The 22,383-nt window shown below is 38.6% G+C and overlaps 1 protein-coding gene across 1 annotated transcript in view; it reads left to right on the forward strand.

Moving 5' to 3' along the window:
* Positions 1–343: 343 nt before the first annotated feature.
* Positions 344–22,383, forward strand: part of SPMAP2L (sperm microtubule associated protein 2 like) — a 28,464-nt gene continuing 6,424 nt past the window's right edge. The window contains exons 1-6 of the mRNA XM_083352852.1: positions 344–911; positions 3,548–3,578; positions 6,759–6,812; positions 7,898–8,020; positions 12,814–12,951; positions 16,278–16,398. Of these exons, the coding sequence (XP_083208978.1) occupies positions 893–911; positions 3,548–3,578; positions 6,759–6,812; positions 7,898–8,020; positions 12,814–12,951; positions 16,278–16,398 (486 nt within the window). The 5' untranslated portion in view covers positions 344–892. The remainder of the gene's footprint in view (positions 912–3,547; positions 3,579–6,758; positions 6,813–7,897; positions 8,021–12,813; positions 12,952–16,277; positions 16,399–22,383) is intronic.

Genomic DNA, 22,383 nt, shown 5'->3' on the forward strand with positions numbered 1-22,383 from the left:
TTGACATTGGCAAGAAAATATAACAAATGCTGGTTTTGTTTTTAAAACAAGGTTAAAATTTTTTTTTGTAAGAATAAAAACTGTACCAAACTTTTCTAGAAATGTTTTCTGCTGGAATGTTAAAATTTTCTTTTTTTTATTAAACCAGCATATTTTTTCTTTAATCGTGCATTTTACTGACATAAAAGTACTGTACCATGTTCCCTGCAATTATCGCTTATTTTACTAAGACAAATGCACAAACGTTTGATTTCCTTTTCTTGGCTTTCAGTTCAGAGCAGCGTTTCTCAATTCCAGCAACTTTTAAGTCATGTCAATTTCAACTCCTAGAGTTCCCCAGGTTGCATATTGACTGAGGAATTCTGGGAGTTGAAGTCCATATGGCTTAAAGCTGCTGGGGTTTAGAAACAGAGCACTGAAAACAGACGGATAGTGAATATTCATGTTGGATATAGTAACAAAGGGAAGGAAAGCAGTGTTTATAATTGTATGGAACCCTCTTGCACAGAAAAGCAATTAAAATTTCAGGGGTCTTCAAACTCGGCCCTTTTATGACTCATGGACTTCAACTCCCAGAATTCCTCAGCCAGCGTACCTGGCTGAGGAATGCTGGAAGTTGAAGTCCATGAGTCATAAAAGGGCCGAGTTTGAAGACCCCTGAAAAGGCCCAGCCGAAGTGACTGGACTATTTGCACTGTTGAGAATAATACCTGCAGATCCTACGCGCCCTCCCGCGGCACAGAGAGTAAGTTCACAGAAAGAGAAACAAACGGAGGGAAGCAGTGATTCCTCAGGTTGCCGTGGCGACGGAAACAAAGAAGAACGCAAGGTGCGCTCCGGAGCACCCGCTTTTCTACAATTGCAAGCTGTGGCGTGAGATCGGAGAAGCAGGATGGTCGAGCCACGATCGGGTCAGTAAAGGGAACAACACCGTCTCTAAACTAAAGTGCCGCCGTCTTTCCGGGTAGAACCTGCCCTCTATTGTGCATTGCAATTATGACACCACGCAGAATGGGATCCAGTTAATGCTCAGAATGGATTTCCACAGGAGGGGAAAGCAAAAATACTATTTTTTTTACTTGATTTAAGAAAAAAGGGCTTGAAGGGCAAGTTATAATCACTCTCCTGACTAAACAGATCCATCTCGCAGGAGGAGGGATCGTTCAATTTTTTTCTTTGTTTAAAGACAGTAAGATTGTAATGATTCCACCGCAAGGGATGCACAGCTGGATGGATTTTATAGAGGTCATCTTTCATTTTACCATTTGAGCGTAGCTGTCATTTCTCATTGTTTACAAATTGGGTGCAACAAATGTATTTAATGCTGCACTTAAAAAAACCCCAATTTTGTAACTTTGTGAAAATCCCATTAATAATTTTCTTATCAATCCATGTAATGCTCAGTTACTTATATATTTTTTTTACTCTTTGGGAACTTAGGAAGGCCAGAAGCAGTGTTAATAGTTCTGTGCAACAAGTCTTGTCTTTTGAATTCTAGAGATAATGGCTAGTCTGTTTACTTCTTTTATTTATACCCATGTACTATTCATTTTTTTTATTCCTGTGATAGGTAGAATTTATATTTCACATGGAACTGATCTTGCCACTTAACCCCCAACTGGTAATTTACTAAATAAAATAGTTTCCCACCCCCACCATCCCCTTGTGGGGCAGCCATCCAGAAAATCCTTTAGAAAATGAATTTATTGGGCTTCACATTTCAGAAACAATATAGGAAAATAGTTTTATGGTAGCCAAAAACTCAGAGATTGGTAGCACCCTTTCTGACTTAACAAATTTTATTAAAAGGCATAAAGTTTTGTAAACTACAGTTCATTACAAAACTATTAGAACAAAAACAGTAAAAACCAGAAGAAAAATAATATCATTCGTTGAGCAAAACCCTTGAGATACCTGAAAGTTTAAGATAATCCTAATTCCTAGCATCCCAGAATATATTACTATAGTTTTGATTAGATTTGGCATTTTTATCCAGAGACCAAGTCCTTTCTAAGCGCCTGGAACACGCAGATGTTGTTATTTGATGGTGTTAATGGTATCATCTCAGGATGTTCATTGTTCTAAGTAAAGCTGCCTTTTGCAATTGACTGATTCTGATTTTGCCAATGCTAATGATGCTCAAGTGATGTGCCAGATATTTTGGGATTATTATTATATTTCAATTATCAGCCAGTGTTACAAACAAATACAATCATGTAGACAGCCCAACAAATAAATTATCAAACTATTAACTATACCAGAAAAGTTGTATAAACGGCGTATTATATGGAATAGGTTGCTGGCACTTCTCAGGGATATATATATATGAATCCACAGAGCAGGGGTTCCCAATCTGGGGTGCTCCACTCCCAGGGTGTACAGGATAGAATTTCAGGGCATACAACAAAGAGTGGCTTGTGTTCCTTTGTGATGAGTCATGAGTCACAATTACTTTTGTACACGGTGCGAACATTAGCAAACATTTCCTAAGGGTGTGGGCCATAGAAAAGTTTGGAAACTACTGCCATAGAGGATAATATACTATTTTTTTCATTATAAATTATAAAACATATCCTGTTTAAGGTGCTGAATATGGGAATCATGCTAGTATTTGCAGCACAAAACAAGTCTTTTTGATACCTTAAAAGCAAATGATAGTATTAGTTATTAGCATTCAGGATGCTACATGTCTCTTGGAAGTTTAATGTAAGCAGACCTAGTTGTGTCCTTTGGACCTCAAAAAACTCAGAATTTCCATGCTGGCTAAGTTCTAAACATTTATAAGACTGTATAGTTAAGCAAAGCCACATTTTTTGCTGTAATCCATGGCATTCTTATGAGCCCTATTAGCATTTTTATCAATAGGAATTTTCATTGCCAGGACTGCAGTTCCTGGTGGCCATTTTGGCAACATCACACAGAGGGGTGGGGATTGTATTATGGGTCTCCATGTGCCATCTTGCTGACTTATTTCCCACTCCCAAACCTTAGGGAGTACCTTAGGGATCACCTGCTGCCGGCATCAACTTCCCTCCGCCCTGTGCGTTCCCACAGAAAGGGCCTCCTCAGGGTGCCACCAGTCAGAGAATGTCGTCTGGTGGCCCCCAGGGGGAGGTCCTTCTCTGTGGGTGCCCCGGATTTATGGAATCGGTTGCCGGTTGAGCTCCGGATGGCACCCGACCTTCACTCCTTCCGACGCGATCTGAAGACTCACTTGTTCGAACAAGCCGGCCTGGCCTGATGGGGGATGGGTTGGGATTTTATTGTTGTTTTTAATATATCTATTTATTGTTTTAGCTTGGGCATTGTGTTTAATTCTTTTTTAACTTTTGTATCTTTGTATTTTTATATGTTTGCCCTGTTCACGGCCCTGAGTCCTTCGGGAGAAGGGCGGTATACAAATAAAATAATAATAATAATAATAATAATAATAATAATAATAATAATAATAATAATAATAATAATTACTGAATTACTTACAATATATAATTAATCACGGAATGTGGACATTTTCAGATTCATTCGTTCCTTTCTGCTTCTTTTGCAGCTACTAGCTATGGGTTTTATTCAAATGAAAGGTAAGATAAAACCATCAAGCTCCCATCTCTTGAATAGTTACCGTACTTAAAATACATTCAGGAATTGCAGAGTGATATCCGAAGTGACACATTCAGACTTCAGTTTACAAAACTGATCTCCTCCCCAATATTTGGTTCAGAAAGTCTGCAGAAGTGAGTTTGAAGAAGTGAAGGGATTCTAGAAGGGGGGGGGAATTATCTTGCCTTTTCTCATGATCAGTTGTGAGGAAAAAACCTGAATGCATTTATCTTGTCTTCTCTGATAACCAGTGAGTCTTCCAGTATGCATGATGTCATAATTATTTGCCATCTTTCTGCAGTAGCTGGCCTGCAGACTATCTTGATTCTATGAAAATAAATTAAAAATGAGGAAAGTACTAAAATATAATGACACCAGCAAACATATGCTTTGCCCCTAGTATATAAAGTGATGACATTTATATGGGCTCAGGAGGTTGATGATGACTTCACAATTTTTTCTTCCTCCACACAATGCTCATAGATGTCAATCAGTCTTAAATTAATTACTGTATGCATATGTAGCAGAAGCAGAACTGAATAGAGCTGCCGACTTTCTTCTTTGTCAACTTATCCATATTTACTGCTCCTTTATGCGCATGGGGCAGGGAGATTACACAGAAGAGTCAGGGACAAAGAAATACTATCCATTTTAATATTAATCGTTGTTCGGGATGTAACAGCCATATAATTTGTATAAGGAAGGTTTCACAGTATTAGTCAAAGCAAAGGGAGTGTCAGAATGTTGACAGTACCTGTTTGACATAAAATTAGACTTAGACTTAACCTTAATTGCATAGGTGATTACAGTTAAATTGTTGCACATAAGAAAACTAGAAGGTTTTTCTAGTTTATCTAGGTTTAGAGTGATGATTCTAGTTTAGTATTTTGTTCTAGTCAGTTTAGTGGGTGGAATTGCACTTGAGTGGTAAACGATAGTTACATTTTCGGATCCTGCCCTTTTTTCTTCTCTACATAGGATAGTCGATCGCAAAGGAAATGGTTATGTGTTTGGGGAGAAAAATTAAAAATTAACTGACCACTCTGGGAGGTGGTACCCAGAGGCCCCTAAATTCTGTCCTACCACACATTTTGTACAACAAGTGATGGTTATTTTTCCCACCTGGAAGTGATGCTGGGTGGGAGAAGAAAGGGCAACAGGGAACCCAACAGTGGCTGATCTGAAACTATCCTAAATTAAAATTTGTAAGACTGCAATATTGCAGGGTTAGCCTTTTAGCTTGAGTGTAATAACGGGTCTATGACAATTTGCCATAGCCAACTTGCCACGGCCAGCTTGCCACTGCCAATTCACTGCAGGACAACTCGCCACAGCTAACTTGCTGCAGGACAAGAGTTACACTGGTATCAAAGAAATAGTGGAACAGAATCATTAAAGAAAGGATGCAAAAGGAGGGACCAAATGAAATGTGAACTGCAATTTTTTTTAAAAAAATATTTATTTTAAATAATTAAATAGAATTGTTAAATTGTCCCACAGCAAGTTATCCCACAACGAGTTGGCCGTGATGATTTGTCCTGCAGCAAGTAGGCCACAGCAAGTTGGCTCTGATAGTTGGTCATGGTGAGTTGGCTGCAGCAAGTTGACTGAGGCAAGTTGTCCCATTCCATTTAGAATTTTAGAATACAATAGAGCTGGAAGGGACCTTGGAGGTCTTCTAGTCCAGCCCCCTGCTCAAGTAGGAGAACCTATACCATCTCAGACAAGTGACTGTCCAGTCTATTCTTAAAAACCAGTGATGGAGCACCCACAATTTCTGAAAGCAAGCTGTTCCACTGGTTAATTGTCCTCACTGTTAGGAACTTTCTCCTTAATTCCAGGTTGCTTCTCTCTTTGGTCAGTTTCCAACCATTGTTTCTTGTCCTGCCCTCTGGTGCTTTGGAGAATAATTTGACCCCCTCTTCTTTGTGGCAGCCTCTCAAATACTGGGATACTGCTATCATGTCTCCCCTATTTCTTCTTTTCTTTAGACTACCCAAACCTAAGTCCTGCAGCCCTTCTTCATAGGTTTTAGTCTCCAGGCCTTGGATCCTTTTAGTTGCCCTTCTCTGAACTTTTTCCAAGGTCTCAACATCTTTTTTGTAGTATGGTGACCAAAATTGGTTGCAGTATTCCAGGTGTGGAGTCACTAGGGCTTTATAAAGCAGTACTAATACTTTGCGTGATCTTGATTTTATGCCTCTGTTTATACAACCCAGGATTGTATTAGCTTGTTTGGTTGCTGCTGCACACTGCTGGCTGATAGTCAAGTGATCGTCCATTAGGACTGATAATAACAGTCCGCCTGGGCAAAGTACATTGAAGCCACTACAGTATAATGTTGACTCTAGATAGAATGTGGGTGTCCAAATGAGCCCTAACTGTCAGCAAAAAAATCCCATTCCTTCATGCACTGGAGGTGTTCCGCATTGTACACTCTATTTAATATGCAATCTGGAACTACAAGCTTTGCTAGACCTGAGATAAATTCTTCTGACACAATTGCATATCTCTGAGCTGTTATGTCAACAGAGAGACATCCTTAGCCACTAGCCATCACATGCCTTAATTTATTGCCTGTGTTGCTAATGGCTGAAGGAGGAAGATCTTTCTGTCTCTCTCACAGTCTCTGTCACTGCCTGTGAGAAAGATTCTTCCTCCTTCCATGGTAGTTTTTCTCAAGGTCTTCTTTGTTAAGAAAACATCATTATGAACTTGAGGGTGGTGTTTCACTGGCAAAGAATGTTTGTCCTTGAACAATTCTCAGCCTGAACTGAAGGCCTATCACCCCAATGCATCAGTGCCTCTCAATGAAGCTTTTGCCTAGAAGCAAGTTTTATACATGGTAAAATACAATTGGAGATTAAATGTAATCAGCTAAATGTATTACCTGGGTTTTTGTTTCAAATGACCTTGCAATAATAATGCATAATCTCCTTGTCAAATATGCATATCTCAGTGCTCCAAGAGCAGATTCAGTAGTAATGGAAGTTAAAGATTTGGAGGGATGTAGCTTTGGCCTTTGCACTTGATATAATTAGATGCAATGCATAGTTGGAAGTTGCTCAGTAGAACTGGGAAGGTTTGTCAGATTGTAAAGTTTTAGAGAATTGACCTTCCACTCGGTCACCAAGTAATGTTTTAAAAATTGTATTTTCCAGGTTACAAGAGCTTGCAAAACCAAAGCCAACCAAAGATGTATGGAATTTTCATCGGTGAGTTAGATATCAAGGTATAGATACAGATATACATAACAGATTACAACCTTCTGTTTAGCAACTAATCAAAGTAACAATGGTACTGAAAAAACTGACTTATAACTGGTCCTCACATTTACGACTACCAGTACTGCAACATTCCCATGGTCACATGGTCAGAATTTGGCTGCTTGGCAACCAGCATGTGTTTGTGATGGTTGTGGCACCCTGGGGGTCATGTGATCACCATTAAAAGAAAATTGTCAGAAATGTTATTAAGGAAAGATGGATTCACTTAATGATTTCATGATTTGCTTAACAACTTCAGTGATTAATTACAACCATGGCAAAAAAAGGCTGTAAAATTGGGCATGAGGCATTACAACTGCATTGCTTAGCAACAGAAATTCTGGTCCAATTGTGGTCCTAAATCATGGACAACCTGTGGTCTTTAGAGTGTGTTTAGGTGAGTGATCAGAACATTTGACATATTCCAGCATATGTTGTAAGTACATTCAGATGCTTGGCAACTGATTCATATTTATGACAGTCACAGTGTCCCAGGGTCATGTGAAGTGACCAAAACCTGTTGCAACCACCCAACAGATGGGGGAGGGAATAAAAACCAAAGACACCCCACCTCACCCCTGCTGTCAATCCTCAACAGAAATACAACAATGAAAACCTCGGACAGGAGGAAGAGCGCCGCCAGGTGGGCAGGCAGGTGTCTTGCTCAGCTGTGGCTTGGGGGACACTTTTTTCAGTACCATTGTAACTTCGAACAGTCACTAAGCGAACTGTTGTAAGTCGAGGACTACCTGTACTTCATCACTTTTTTCCTTTTTTTTGGTCATCAAGTTTTTGACACCTTGCTAGGCAACTGGTGGTACTCAGATGTTGAAAAGTGGTACAATGGGTGAAAAGGTTAAAAAGCCCTGGTCTAAGGCACAAGATTAGAACTCACACTTTCTTGGTTTCTACCTTAATGCCTTAACCACCACACCAAACTGGTTCTCATATAATAAAAATAATATTTATATATTACTAGGGTATGTGGTTGTATACTCATGTTGACTGGTACTTGCATTTTGTATTCATAACAGCAAGTTAATCTGGGGAAATCAAGAGCCAATATGGCCCCTCTCCTCAAGGACTTTGCTGAGACAGCCCAGCTCAAGAATCCTAACTCTGGCAAGGCCAAGGGAAACAGTTGATAAACAGAAGAGGTTTGCTTTTATGTCTGTCCTTTTTTGTTTCTCTCTCTGTCTTGATTAATTTTTAAATCAAATTTCTTAAACAGTAACTACCTATAGTATATAGCAAATTTCTTTTTTAAAAAAAGTTTTATTGATTTTTCTAGTTTTACATTTAAGTATTTAAAAAGCAACGTGGCAGCTGGATTAATCAATAATTCAATAACATACAAGTGTCTTTAGTACAAATCTCAAACTACCACATTAAATATTTCCTCTCTTTTCCCCTTAGTATTTACTGTCTCATGTATAAGCTAATACAATTCTTATTATATCAATTAAGTAAAAATAACATTGTTATATTTATCAATAGTTTTTAGCTTATACATATGCTAATTGTTTTCACATTCTATCTTTATAGACAATCAATATCCACTTTTTCCCAATTTTTAGCTTCCCATCAATATTTAAATTTAACTTAATATTTATAATTTCCAAGTTTTAGGTAACCACAGTTTCCTTTACCACAATTCATCACAAAATGTAATGTTCAAGATACATGTCCTATTTGAATATATTCTATTTGTCACCATCTTACATCATCTAGTTTATAATACAGTATAACGTTCTTATTTTCTACTAATTTCCAAATATCTTAAATTTAATGACCAAAATTTCCCTTATTTCAACATCAAATCCTCTCTTTTTCTCTTAATATCTACTAAATCATATTTAAACTAATATAGTTATTTTAATTACTTTTACATTCAATCTTTATAGACAATCAATGTCCTATTTATTTTTTTCTCCAATTTTTAATTTCCCATCAATATTCAAATTTAACATTTGATATTTATACTTCCAAGTTTTAAATGTCCAAAGTTTTCTTTATCTAAATTCATAGCATAATCTAATATTCAAAGTACACATCTTGTCTGTTTGAGTACATTCTATTTTAATGACATAACATCCTCACTAATAAATCCAAACCCCAATTTCCTTCAGCCTTATCTAGCTTTCTTTGTTTGCCAACTCGCCTTCCATGTCCGTCCTTTTAAAATCATCAAATAGATCTCCCTCTGTTATTGTATATATTATTTGAAATAAAAGAGACCATCCAATCGCCATTCTTTTGCAAGGACTAACAAATCATCTATTATTCTATCTTCCCATAGTTGTCCTGGAATGTTTATCTTCTCTTCGGTCTGTTCTTCTTCTTGCTCCTCAGATTTCTTCTGGTTTATATAAAAAGTCTTTTCCATTTTCAGTGTTATCAGTCCCTTTTGTGAGTTTAACATTAACTGTGTTTGTTGGTCCATTGAATCCTCTATCATAGTGTTTGATTGTTCCACTTCTTCTATTGTGTTCTGCATAATTGATTCTTTAATTGTAGTCAAAGTTAGGGTTTGAATATCTAGGCTGACATCTTGTTCTTTTCTCTAGCGTCTTATTTCATCAGAAGCTGTAAGAATAGTTTCATGAATTGCTTTCAACATAGAAAGAATCTGTTCCTGATCTTCATCCATATTCTCTTAGTGGTATATTAAATTAAAAGCTTTACAATCAGGGGGTGAAAATATTTTTTTCACTGGTTATAGAACACAGCTGAGCTTCTCATAGCTGATACTGCCAAGTTTAAAGGAGTCTTATCTGTAGTCTGCACTTCAAGCCAAGTCTCTTTTAGACAATAACAGGTTGTAGTATCAGATTTAGCCACAGGATGTCACCAATGCTGTTTAAGATTTTTTAAATCCAAAATTTTTATAATTCTTTTTCCAATTTTACTTCTTTTTTGTAAGTAAAAACCCAAATCTTCAATAAGGATAAGAAATCTTTTGGTTTCCAAATTTTAGAAACATATAAATCCAGTTAAAATAAGGTTATTCTTTCAACGTTTTAAATTCCCCTGGATAGTCAGTCACAACTGCTCTTAGAGGGTGGGATAGGATTTCCCTTCGCTCTCTCCACAGGGGGGAAAATACTTTGGGCAGCTTACACAGGTAAAACAGATAGTTAGGATTGAAGAGAGGTTCAGATCTCACCCAGTCTCATCTACGCTGCTTTAGAAGTGCCTGGTGGTAAATTTGACTTCGGCTGTCTGCAGCCTAGTGACGGGCCATATTTCTATGGCCGGTCTTTCATCTGCCAGTTTGGAGGGCTGCCCCGGATCAAGTGGAAGGGCTACTGCCCTCCTGTGATCAAGTGGGGATCTCCTCCTTGCTTGTCGCCCCTACAGGGTGATTTTCAACCCTTTCCAGGGCTCCCCAGCAGTGCAAAATCAAATGCCAGCCCAGTACTGCATCTTGAGCATGATACTTAAATTGAAGGATTGGCAGAGGGAAATGCTGGGCATTTGGAAGAGGACTTGGGAAGCAGCAACCTCACCAACTGGTAAACAGATTGCCCATATATGGACCTGATTCAAGTTATTGAGGGCCTTATGCAGTGCAGAGGGTGGAGTACTATTGCGAAGCTCCATGGCAAATCTCAAATTTGGTTGGCAGATTTCTGAAAGATCTCCCTCTTCCTCCCTATCCTTACTCAGGTTTCAATAAATAGACGAGTTTAGTGCTGAAGTCCCATTAAGTAGTTCAGGGAGTGAACTACTTAAGCATGAAATAACCTCTCTCACACTAAAATCATTGGGATCAAGCCGTCATTTGGTGCCCACTACTGTACATTGTTTTGTCTGGGTATTGGAGATGTTGCTTTGCTTACTGTTGCTTTCATTCAATAAATACTGTGTTTGCCTCTAAGCAGATGCTCCAGACATTGCTTTTGTGCTCAAACCAGCATTATTTTTTTCAGGATACATAAGCACTTCTAATTTAAAGAAACAAACCTATTTGAAATTGAAATCCTAACATTCCTTGGGTGGGGTGGGGCTGGGGACTTAAGAACCATTGTCACTCACCAGTGTAGATATTGTTAAAAATATTAATATGATGTAGAATATAATTAATATCTCCTACATTATAGTTTCAACTGCCAAATGCAAAAAGTTGAGAAAATAATAGTTTAGATTAATAATAATGAATTTGCTCAATATGAAATACAGTTTTGATGCCAAAAAGGATAAATGAAAAGGGTGCAGAGTAGCTTCAGACCATAATAGTAAAGTTTATTGTTCACAAAAAGGGTGTAACATTTGTCTTGACTGCCAGCGCCAGCAAGATTGACTCATCGAATAAGCATCTGTTTATTCTGGAATGGCTGGATGCTTTAAATTGAATCCCAAGTCTGACACTGAACGCTTTCGAGTACCAGTACATGTAGCAATAATGGAACAATTCTTGAAATGATTTAAGCATAGCTTGTGAAATTAATAAACTGATTTACTTTGTCCTGAACTTTCTTCTAAATCTCCTATTTACACTAGGGGGCAGAGATAGGAAATGTAAGTGTATGTATGTATAGGCATGGAAAAGTGCTTGCCACAATTCTGTAAAAAGGTAAAGGTTCCCCCGCACATGCATGCTAGTCGTTTCCAACTCTAGGGGCCAGTGCTCATCTCCGTTTCAAAGCCGAAGAGCCAGTGCTTGTCCGAGGACGTCTCCGTGGTCATGTGGCCGGCATGACTAGACGCCAAAGGCACACGGAACGCTGTTACCTTCCCACTGGAGTGGTCCCTATTTTTCTACTTGCATTTTTTACGTGCTTTCGAACTGCTAGGTTGGCAGAAGCTGGGACAAGTAACAGGCACTCTGCTACGCGGCACTCGGGATTTGACCTGCCAAACTGCCGATCTTCTGATCGACAAGCTCAGCGTCCTAATCCACTGAGCCACCGTGTCACTTACAATTCTGTAGAATAGCATAAAAATGAACCAAATATTAAGCCCAAATTCAAGCTTCAGGATGATTAAATAAAAGGTAGACAAACAGCACATCTGTAGAAGATGACCAGGCTGAGTCCAAGGGAGGAGTCAAACGCATCATCAGTCATGGGTCCTGTTGTATAGGTAGATTAGCAGGGGAGTGGTTTCCCACCAGCGGGAAATCCACGAGCCTGGGTTGGGTGTTGTTTCCTGTGGTGGGAGATTCCCGGCCGGGGGTTGGCTAGCGTCCAGCGGCTGCTGGACATATATTGAGCCACCCGGACGGGGATCCCCAGTTGACTCCACGTGTATCAATAAACATTACTACTGCATTCCTCGCTGTGTGTGTGTCGTCGATCCGAACACAACAGGTCCCTTCTGTGCCCACAAAAGAGATCAAAGTCCAGTCAACCTTGAATTCCTTTGACTCTTCTCTACCTCCAATTTGTTTTGGCGTTTGTAGTTCAGATTCTTGTAGAGAGCTTTACTTATTCTTGCAATAAATCTTTATAACTATTTGAACTGCCTGGATCTTCTGATTTCCCTGGTCTTTGACATTAATTTAAACTACTAACGGACAAAACAACTTGGCGGTAGATAAGAGTCAAAAAAATTCAAGGTGGGCTGGATTTAGATCTCCGATGGGCACGAAGGTACTCATGACTGATGACATGTTTGACTCCTGCCTCCGGCTCAGCCTGGTCATCTCTCCTACAACACCTGTAATTAAAGCACAGCATAAACAGGTTGGTGAAAAACATTTAATTTTAAAAAAATGTTCTTTTTAATTTAAGGAAAGAAATTATCATTGCTTCTTTCTAATACATCCAAAAGGGATATAAGAAGCTAAACTATTATAGATAGCAATAGCATCATTATGACCTTGAGTAATTGAAGTTGCAGTTGAAGTGACTGGAAGCAGTAGAGCAAAGAAGAACACAGAATGGCCTTTCTACTTTAGACTTATCCTGTTTCTACTATTTCACTTATCCTTGTGGTTTTTCTATAGGTCCCTCTTCCTGTACAGCTGTGGTCAAATGTCAGAGATTTGGAAACGTTCTTCAACAGTGTATTCTGCAATGCCCACGAAGCGATTGCTGAAGCTAGCAGAACCTAGGCCAATTTCTGCAACTTATCTGAAACTAAGGTGAGGCTCTAAAACTAATGAGTTTTTCTAATTGCCACAGGCCAGTGGGATTTTTAGTGTAGAAATTTAGGCAAGAAAGCCTTTGTAAAATAGGCTGATATTCTAATATAGAATCAGTTCAGCTCTCCATATTCCTGAGGTCAGGGTTTGGTCAGTAACAGTTCCAGTCTTTTTTTTAAAAAAACTTTATTTATTTATTTATTTATTTGATTTGTATACCGCCCTTCTCCCTAAGGACTCAGGGCGGTGAACAGTGACATAAATAATAGAATGTACAAATAAAGATATTGAAAATAAATTAAACCCTAATTTAGCCCAAATGTAGAAGATAGTTACCTTAAGGTAATAATTACAAAAGAACCCATCAGACCAGACCGGATTGCTTAAACAGATGTGTTTCCAAATTTCTGCCCGATTCATCTCTTTAATATAGTTAATAGAGTTTACAGTTTATACTTGACTTACAATCACAATAGAGCCCAAAATTTCTGTAGCTAAGCAAGACAGTTGTTAAGTGACCTTTGGCCCATTTTACATCTTTTTGCCATAGTTGTTACGCAAATCACTGCAATCGTTAAGTGAATCATGCAGTCATTAAGCAAATCTGACTTCCCTCTTTGACTTTTCTTGCCAGAAGGGCAGCTGGGAAGGTGACAAATGGTGATTACGTGACCCTGGGACGGTGTCATTGTCATAAATACATGCCGGTTGCCAAGCAGATATATTTTGACCATATGACTGTTGGCGATGCTGCAACTGTTGTTAAGTGTGAAAAACGGTCATAAGTCACTTTTTTCAGTGCCATTGTAACTTCAAACGATCACTAAATGAATGAATGTTTGTCGAGGACTACTTGTACACTAACAACCTCTCTATAGACAGTCTGGCTAAGCAACAGGCTAGATCGAGACTGGGAGGGTCTACATATAATGTCTGTTTAATGTGATTTTGTGAACTTTGCATTCTTTAAAACTCTTTTTATTTGTGCAAATATTTGTCGCTCTTACTCTCTGTACTGTCTTCATTTGGTGTGCATATTCTTTGACAGGTGGTCAAGAGTATAAATAAAGCTAAATTAAATAGTTCATCAGATGTTAGATATCTGCAGAATCTCCACATTTTCTCGCAGAATTACATAGTCACATATGACACCAATAATTTGCTCCTGGAAATAACATGTGGGAAATTCCAGGTACACATTTCCTTAATATACAGAGGGCAGCCAGTTTTCCATCTGGAGAAAGTCTAAATGGGAAGAAGTCACGTAATTAGCTGGAAAGGTTGTGCTTCGGTTGTTTTTCTCCTATTACTATCTATTTGTTACTATCTCTTCATGAATGGGTCTATGGAGAGGGTGATATTGGAAGAACCATAGATGATTTTTATGAAAATCTGAATTAAGATGATTAAGGAGAAAAAAAAATCTATTAGGCAACATGAGTGGATAGGTGGGAATGAAATGAAAGGAGAGAGAAAAAGTTACAGAGGGTCCCAAAACTGAATGTGAATGATTATTTTTTTTTGAAAATGGTGGCTCAGCTCTACTCTCAACTGGTTTGCAAATTTAACAATCAGCTCCCATGAACCCGTATGAGCCAGCACACCTCTGTGAAGATAATATAAAAGAATGATTGCTGTAAAAAATAAGGATTACAGAAAGTAATTGTATGACGTATGCAGAGAGAAAAAAGACAGTTGCAAAGAATGGGGTCAAAGAGAACCCAAGAACAGTTTAAGATGAACAAAGCAATGAAAATACAGTCATTTTGATATACATTTTTTTCTAAAAAATTGGAAGTCCATGTAAAGGGCTAAACAAAGAACCTTGAATTAACAATAAAATTGATGATTTGGATGAAATTGAAGTGAAGGAATGTTGGAAGGAGAGTTTCAGAGATGTGCATGAAAATGATGGTGATATGTTGAAAAATACAATTGCTTTCCGGGCTGGTGATTAAGAAAAAAAATGATATGCAATATAAATAAATATACTGTGACAATACCGCTAGACAGTTAAAGCTAAACTGTGAGGATACCTGGTATTTTGACACTTTTTAGCCACATTATACCACAAGCATGTCCAGGCAAACTGCGGATCTCTAAAAAATGCCATGCAAGCCAATATGTTCTTGGCCACATCAAGAAGGAAACTGCAGCCTTTGACATTGTTTACTAATGCTTAGTAAAAAGATACATTCAATGACTGAAAACTGTGTAAATTATTATCAGACAAAATTTAACTTCACAGGAATGTGCTCTGAAGTAACTACAATATTTACAACACGTCACATGTTTTAATTTTAAATACTCGAGAATGAGATCAGTAAGAAATAATACCAACAAAAGCAGTTTTACATGCTGAAGAGAAGAAAGTTAATAGAATGCCAGAGAGGTATTTGATTAGATTTGCACATACAGTCCTGGAAATGAATTTGAGTATATAATTTGAACGTAGTCTATTACAATCTATAAAATGGCCAAAAGAAATTGATTTAGACCCATTCCAATTATTTAGTTACTTAGCATTGATAAATTGAAAAGAATTATGTATGACATCACTAGCTGGATCACACACATCCAGTAATGCTTATTCTGATATTTCTTTTCCAAACTTCCATCCACCATGGCTAGTCCTATCATGATACTAAAACTGCAGCCTTCAGAGAGGGCACACTGGCAGTATTATATTTTGCAATTTTGTTGGATTGCCATGCTCATGCCAGCATAGAATTACAGTTGGTGAAGGGAGAGAGTAAAGGAACATAAGTTCTAATGTAAGTGTCCAGTCTGTGGCCCGCTAGCCAGATATGGCCTTGGATGGCTAGTAATGTGGCCCCACAAGATCGTAAACTTTTAACATTGTGTGATTTTTAGCAATATTTATATATATTAACTATATTATAAATTTTATAGGCGGTTCAAGACAATCTCTTTTCACAGTGCAGCTCAGGCTAGCCAAAAAGTTGGACACCCATGTTCTAAAGTATACCCAATGAAAGCTTCAGAGACCTTTGAACTTCTGTAGGCAGGGGAGTCTGGGAGTGAAGCTTCCTGAAACTGCTCTGTGATAAGTGAACTTGGTCCTAGGATGTGGGAAGAGGTAGTTCTCTCAGTTGGGAAATGGACTGCCCATGTGTTAAAAAACCACAGCAAGAGCTTCCCCACCAAACTTGGATTATTTCAGTTCAAAGAAAGTCATATTTACCCTGTCTGCAAAAACAACGGTTGGTAGAAGAATATAAATCAGATCTGAGACCTCTTTAGCATCCTGAACACGGCTAGTAAGAAACAAAAATTGTAGTTGCCCTTCTTCTGTTCATCTACAGGCCACGAAGTTCCCCTGAGTGGCGTGTCTGCTCCTCAGCACTTTGTTGCAAAGCTTCTCAACGGATTTTGACCCTTGCTCAACCGAGATCTATCCATCCAAACTTTAGTTTTCCAGAACAGGTAATTATGAAATAAAGTCAATCAGTAAAAATGATTTGAGTACAGTTTTCTGCATGTATGATGCAGAGAACCATGTTAATTTAGTTTCATGCTTTTAATTCATTCATGGGGGAAAACCAGAAAACTAGAAGAGGATATGCACAAGTTCTCTCTGCAAGTTCTCTTCTCAGTTCTGCCCTTTTTAAAGAAGTGTGTGTGGTCTGGAGAGGCCTCTACGAGTAGTTCTTGTTTAGCAACTACAGTTGAGACTGACAACATGTTCATTAAGCAAAGTGGTGGTTATGAATTTACTTCACCTCTCCATTACTTAACAGATCTGTGGAAGTCATAAATGGGAGGATCACAAAGTTACTTTTTCATCACTGTCATAACTGCAAATGGTTACCAAACAAGGAAGTTGCTAACGTATGGTCCAGCTATCTATTTATCCTCACAAGTTTCTCTAGCATAGTTCAGTGCTTTAGCCCTCCTGAAAGGAAATTTGATAGTCACCTAATTGATCAAAATCCTAGGCCCATCTTAGATAAAATAGATTTAGTGGGTCATATTCAGGAGAAATTTTCTTTTTTCTACATTTTTTTACAGTCACTGACCAGCAATTTTATATAATGTATATAGAAATGTTACAAGACTCAAATTAGATGACTAATAAAAATAAATTAAATTAGATGACTAATAGAAATAAAATGGTTCATCCTAGAAACACTACCTGTAGAATATGAAAAAAAATCTAAATACTTAAAACTAATTGACTAAATTATAAAACTACCAGGTGGGGAAAAATGACAACACTCTGAACTAAAACTTGAGTCTTAGATTCCAGGATCTGATCATAGTACACTATGAGTCAAGAATAAAAAGAACTAAATCTAAAATTCAAATGTATGCAAACAGTATTGATCCAAATAAGAGAGAGATTATAAAAAATATAAAATACAGTATAGGCTTTTGAAAAATAATTTATTTACCTTGTGATATAGAAGGCTCAAATCCCTTGCCCGATTGTTTAGAACAGGGGTCCTCAACCTTGGCAACTTTAAGACTTGTGGACTTCAACTCCCAAAATTCCTCAAAGCTGGCTGAGGAATTCTGGGAGTTGAAGTCCACAAGTCTTAAAAGTTGTTGAGGACCCCAGGTTTAGAATAATGCCTACAAGAATCTCTTATGCTTTCTTCAGATTGTGATGTAGAGCAGGGCTTTTCAACCTTTTCACCCATTGTACCACTTTTAGGGTATGGCAACATCCGAGTACTACTAATCGTCTAGCAAGATGTCAAAAACTTGATGACCCTCCCCCCCCCAAAGGAAAAAAGTGATGAAGTACAGCTAGTCCTCGACTTACAACAGTTCGCTTAGTGACTGTTCAAAGTTACAATGGCACTTAAAAAAGTGCCCCCCAAGCCACAGCCAAGCAAGACACCTGCCTGCCCACCCGGCAGCGCTCTTCCTCCTGTCCGAGGTTTTCATTGTTGTGAGCATTTCTGTTGAGGATTGGCAGCGGGGGTGGGGTGGGTTGGGGGTGTTTGGTTTTTATTCCCCCCTGTCTGCTGGGTGGTTGCAGCAGGGTTTGGTCACTTCACATGACCCTAGGACACTGTGAGCGTCATAAATGTGAATCAGTTGCCAAGCATCTGAATGTAAATCACAAGACCCTGGAGATGCTGCAACATTCCAGCTGATTGGTGCTTCTTCTGGGCTCAGAAGTAACAGGATCAGTGCTGAGCTCCAGCTGGAACCTGGCACTGATCCTGGTGCTTCCGCTGAGCCCTGACAGGCCTGCAGCTCCAGCCCTCTCTCACTCAGGCTTGTGCGGTGCTGCCACCGGTTCAGCTCATCCCCGCTACCACTTTTCTAGGATGGTTGCGTACCACCTGCCAGGTGCCAATGTAACACAGGTGGTACCCGTACCACTGGTTGAAAAGCCCTGATATAGAGATCTGAGAGGCACTTGAGTTAAATGTTGCAGAAAGTGTTGCTCCTCTCGTTAAGTTTGCAAAACTGACCGTCTGAGACTTGCTTTTCAAGAATGCATGTGGATTTTCTGAAGCTCAAGAATCACAGGTTCCAAATCTTCAACCTTTAAGAAAACAGTTTGATCCAACATACAGTTTTGCCAAAATTGTTTTTTCTTGTCTTCTTTTCTGAAGACATTGAAGGTCCCCCCCCCATCTCTGCCATCCCTTTGCACAGCAACTATGAGGTAACCCCCCCCCCCCCCAAGGTTAGCAGACGCTGGGTTCAATGCCAGTTATGCTTCCATAATACAATGGATGGTTTATTTGTTTTTCCCCCTTCTGGAGAGGGTTGGTAGATAACTTGATTGTCACATTCCTATGGCAAATTTGCATGATCCTAGAAAAATAATCTTGAAGCAAGTTAAAGTTTTCAAAAATGGATACCATGTCTTTTGGCCATTTAACTGTAGCTGAAGATCTAAACCTTGTTATATATTTTCAATGTATTTATAATCAAATTTGATGCAAGCTTACATGTAAGAATTTAAATTAAAGGATACTTGATAGCTACATCATCCTATAAAAAGAGAGTATCCTTTTTTCCCCTCTTCTCACAGAACCTATTTTAGTCAGGATTATGTTTTCTTCTTCTTTACTTGACAAAGTTTCCAATTCAAAAATTTAGTTTAGATATTTTTGATATAATAATCCAAGATTGATTGTGCTAAACTAGCATCTTTGGATGTTTGAAACACTTTAGTTATAGTTCAAATTATTTGATTAGAGTGAGTTATGTCTAGATACGGTCTCCTACCTTCTCTAATTAAATAGATTGTGTTACTTGCAACCAATAGCAAGAATAATAAATCATTTAATTTCTGAACCAAATAAGTTACAGTGTGGCACCTTTCAGGGTTATCCACTTGCTTGCTTTGATTCTTGAACCATTAGCAATTATTGTAAATCATTCTTGAAATATCATTGGAATTACAATGGTGGACTCAGTATAACTTTTTTTTTATTTTCTAATGATGTTCTGCCGATACTGGATAATTTTTTACATCATTGCCTAATTTGAAGTGAGTAGTTTCAACAGTTTCAAAAATATTCAGATTATAAATTTAACTGGAAAATATCCAAATTATTTCCTTTAGGATCTGAAGGATCTGATAGAGCCTTAAGATGTTGTGATTTGTCATATGGACAGAATTTATTAAATGTTCTAAAGACTCCCTTTCTCACGAGGCCATCCTTGGACCTCACCATAAGAAAATTATCATCTTCAATTCTTGATAGGGTAGCATTCCAAGATTGTCAGAAGACAAAAGGTTTTAAAATATTGTTTGACTTTTGAAATTGAAATTAATCCATCAAATATCTATAGCAGAGCTTTTCAACCTTTTCACTCATTGTACCACTTTTAGGGTATGGCAACATCTGAGTACTACCAATCGCCTAGCAAGATGTCAAAAACTTGATGACCAAAGGAAAAAAGTGATGAAGTACAGCTAGTCCTTGACTTACAACAGTTCGCTTAGTGACTGTTTGAAGTTACAATGGCACTTAAAAAAGTGCCCCCCAAGCCACAGCCAAGCAAGACACCTGCCTGCCCGCCTGGCGGCGCTCTTTCTCCTGTCCGAGGTTTTCATTGTTGTGAGCATTTCTGTTGAGGATTGGCAGCGGGGGTGGGGTGTGTTTGGTTTCTATTCCCCCCGTCTGCTGGGTGGTTGCAGCAGGTTTTGGTCACTTCACATGACCCTGGGACACTGTGACCATCATAAATATGAATCAGTTGCCAAGCATCTGAATGTAAATCACAAGACCCTGTAGATGCTGCAACATTCCAGCTGATTGGCACTTCTTCTGGGCTCAGAAGTAACAGGGTCAGTGCCGAGCTCCAGCTGGAACCTGGCACTGATTCTGGTGCTTCTGCTGAGCCCTGACAGGCCTGCAGCTCCAGCCGTCTCTCACTAAGTCTTGTGCAGTGCTACCACCAGTTCAGCTCATTCCCCTCCCCCGCTACCACTTTTCTAGGATGGTTGCGTACCACCTGCCAGGTGCCACTGGTTGAAAAGCCCTGATCTATAGAACCCCTCAAAAAATGTGCCACAAATGATGAATTGTAGATTTTCTCTGATGATGATGCAAACAATCTGAGGATAAGCTGTATTAACTCATATGATTTGGTCACGTCCAGTTTTGGTTTCCTTTTGGGAGACTATTATCACACCGGCGTCAACTTCCCTCCGTCCAGTGCGCTCCCACAGAGAGGGCCTCCTCAGGGTGCCTCCGATCAAAGAATGTCAATTGGTGGCCCCCAGGGGGAGGGAGTTCTCTGTGGGTGCGCCAGACCTGTGGAACCGCCTCCCGGTTGAGCTCCGGATGGCCCCCGACCTTCGCTCCTTCTGGCGCGATCTAAAAACTTATTTATTTGAGCAATCTGACCTGGTCTGATGGGTTAGGGTTGGGGTTTTAATATGTTTTAATACTGTTTTAAACTTGGGCTAAATATTTAATCGTTTTTTAACTTTTGTATTCCGTTTTTTATATTTATTGCCCTGAGTCCTTTGGGAGAAGGGTGGTATAAAAATATAATAAATAAAAATAAATAAATAAATAAATAAATAAGCAGGTGTATGAAAAACATTTCCAAATTATTGATGTCAATATTATATTAAAATATATTCTAAAATGGCAGAATTTGGCTATTTTAGAGGAGTATTGGTTGTAATGCCTGTGGAGATTAGCCTAGGGAATATAAATAGATTGAAAAAGTATATTATTCCAGATATCAAAGACTGGATTCAATAATTATTTTATCTGTATTAAGAACTTACTTTATATATTTTTTCTACTACCGGTAATAAAAATACACAATACATTTTCTTTGGTATAAATTTTATAATATTTTACAAAAAAGACATTTAATTTAATATTAAAGCTTATAAAGGTTGTGATATTTAGGGGATTTATATCAATTCAATATATTCATTCATTTTTAATCGCCCATCTCCCTATAACTTTTGCAGGATTTTTTTCTATTTATGTATTTATTGTTTCTATTTTGTTTGGGTATTACAAATCTATTGCAATTCTTGGTAATTCATTATTCTTTTCTTTTAATTTGTTTTTGTATGCTTTATTTCAAATTATACTTGAAAGAGATCCATTGGGGAGAGGCAGGCAGTTTGTGCACAGTTGTTAGAGAAGATGTTTATTGGAGACTGTTGTGTAGCCGGTTCTTTGCAGGCATTGAGTGAGACGGAAGGTTCAAAACAACAACAGGCTTTATTGAAGGTCAGAACAGAACAGAAGCAACAAGGGAGCTGCTGCGCAGCTATTTATACCGATGGCCAATAGGCGGTGACCAATAGGTTTGAAACATATGTTTCCCACCCAAAGACCTACTTAGCCAGCTGAAGACAACCAGTCTGGGCCGGCTAGCAACTGTTACAACATACATGTGAACTAGCACTTAGCAATTGAATGCAAGCAATTAGCAACAAGAGCAAACAGTTACAACATAAAAGGCAAAGGTTACCCCGCAGACGCGTGCTAGTCGTTTACAACTCTAGGGGCCGGTGCTCATCTCCGTTTCAAAGCCAAAGAGCCAGCGCTTGTCCAAGGACGTCTTCGTGGTCATGTGGCCAGCATGACTAGATGCCAAAGGCGCACGGAACGCTGTTACCTTCCCACTGTAGTGGTCCCTATTTTTCTACTTGCATTTTTTACGTGCTTTTGAACTGCTAGGTTGGCAGAAGCTGGGACGAGTAACAGGTGCTCACTCTGTAATGCAGCACTCGGGATTTTACCCGCCAAACTGCCGACCATCTGATCGACAAGCTCAGCGTCCTAACCTACTGAGCCACCACATCTCTCTTACAGCATATACAAAAGGCCAATACATTACAGAGGCGTTTCCTAGGATTTTTGCTGTCCATCCAGAGGTCAAGGTTATCTTTCATCAGCAGTGCCATTGATACCTTGCCATTTCTTTAATTGAGTCATTTAGGTATACTGAATGACTAAA

Source organism: Vipera ursinii, assembly GCF_947247035.1.
Source record: "Vipera ursinii genome assembly, chromosome: 2".
Taxonomy (NCBI): domain Eukaryota; kingdom Metazoa; phylum Chordata; class Lepidosauria; order Squamata; family Viperidae; genus Vipera; species Vipera ursinii.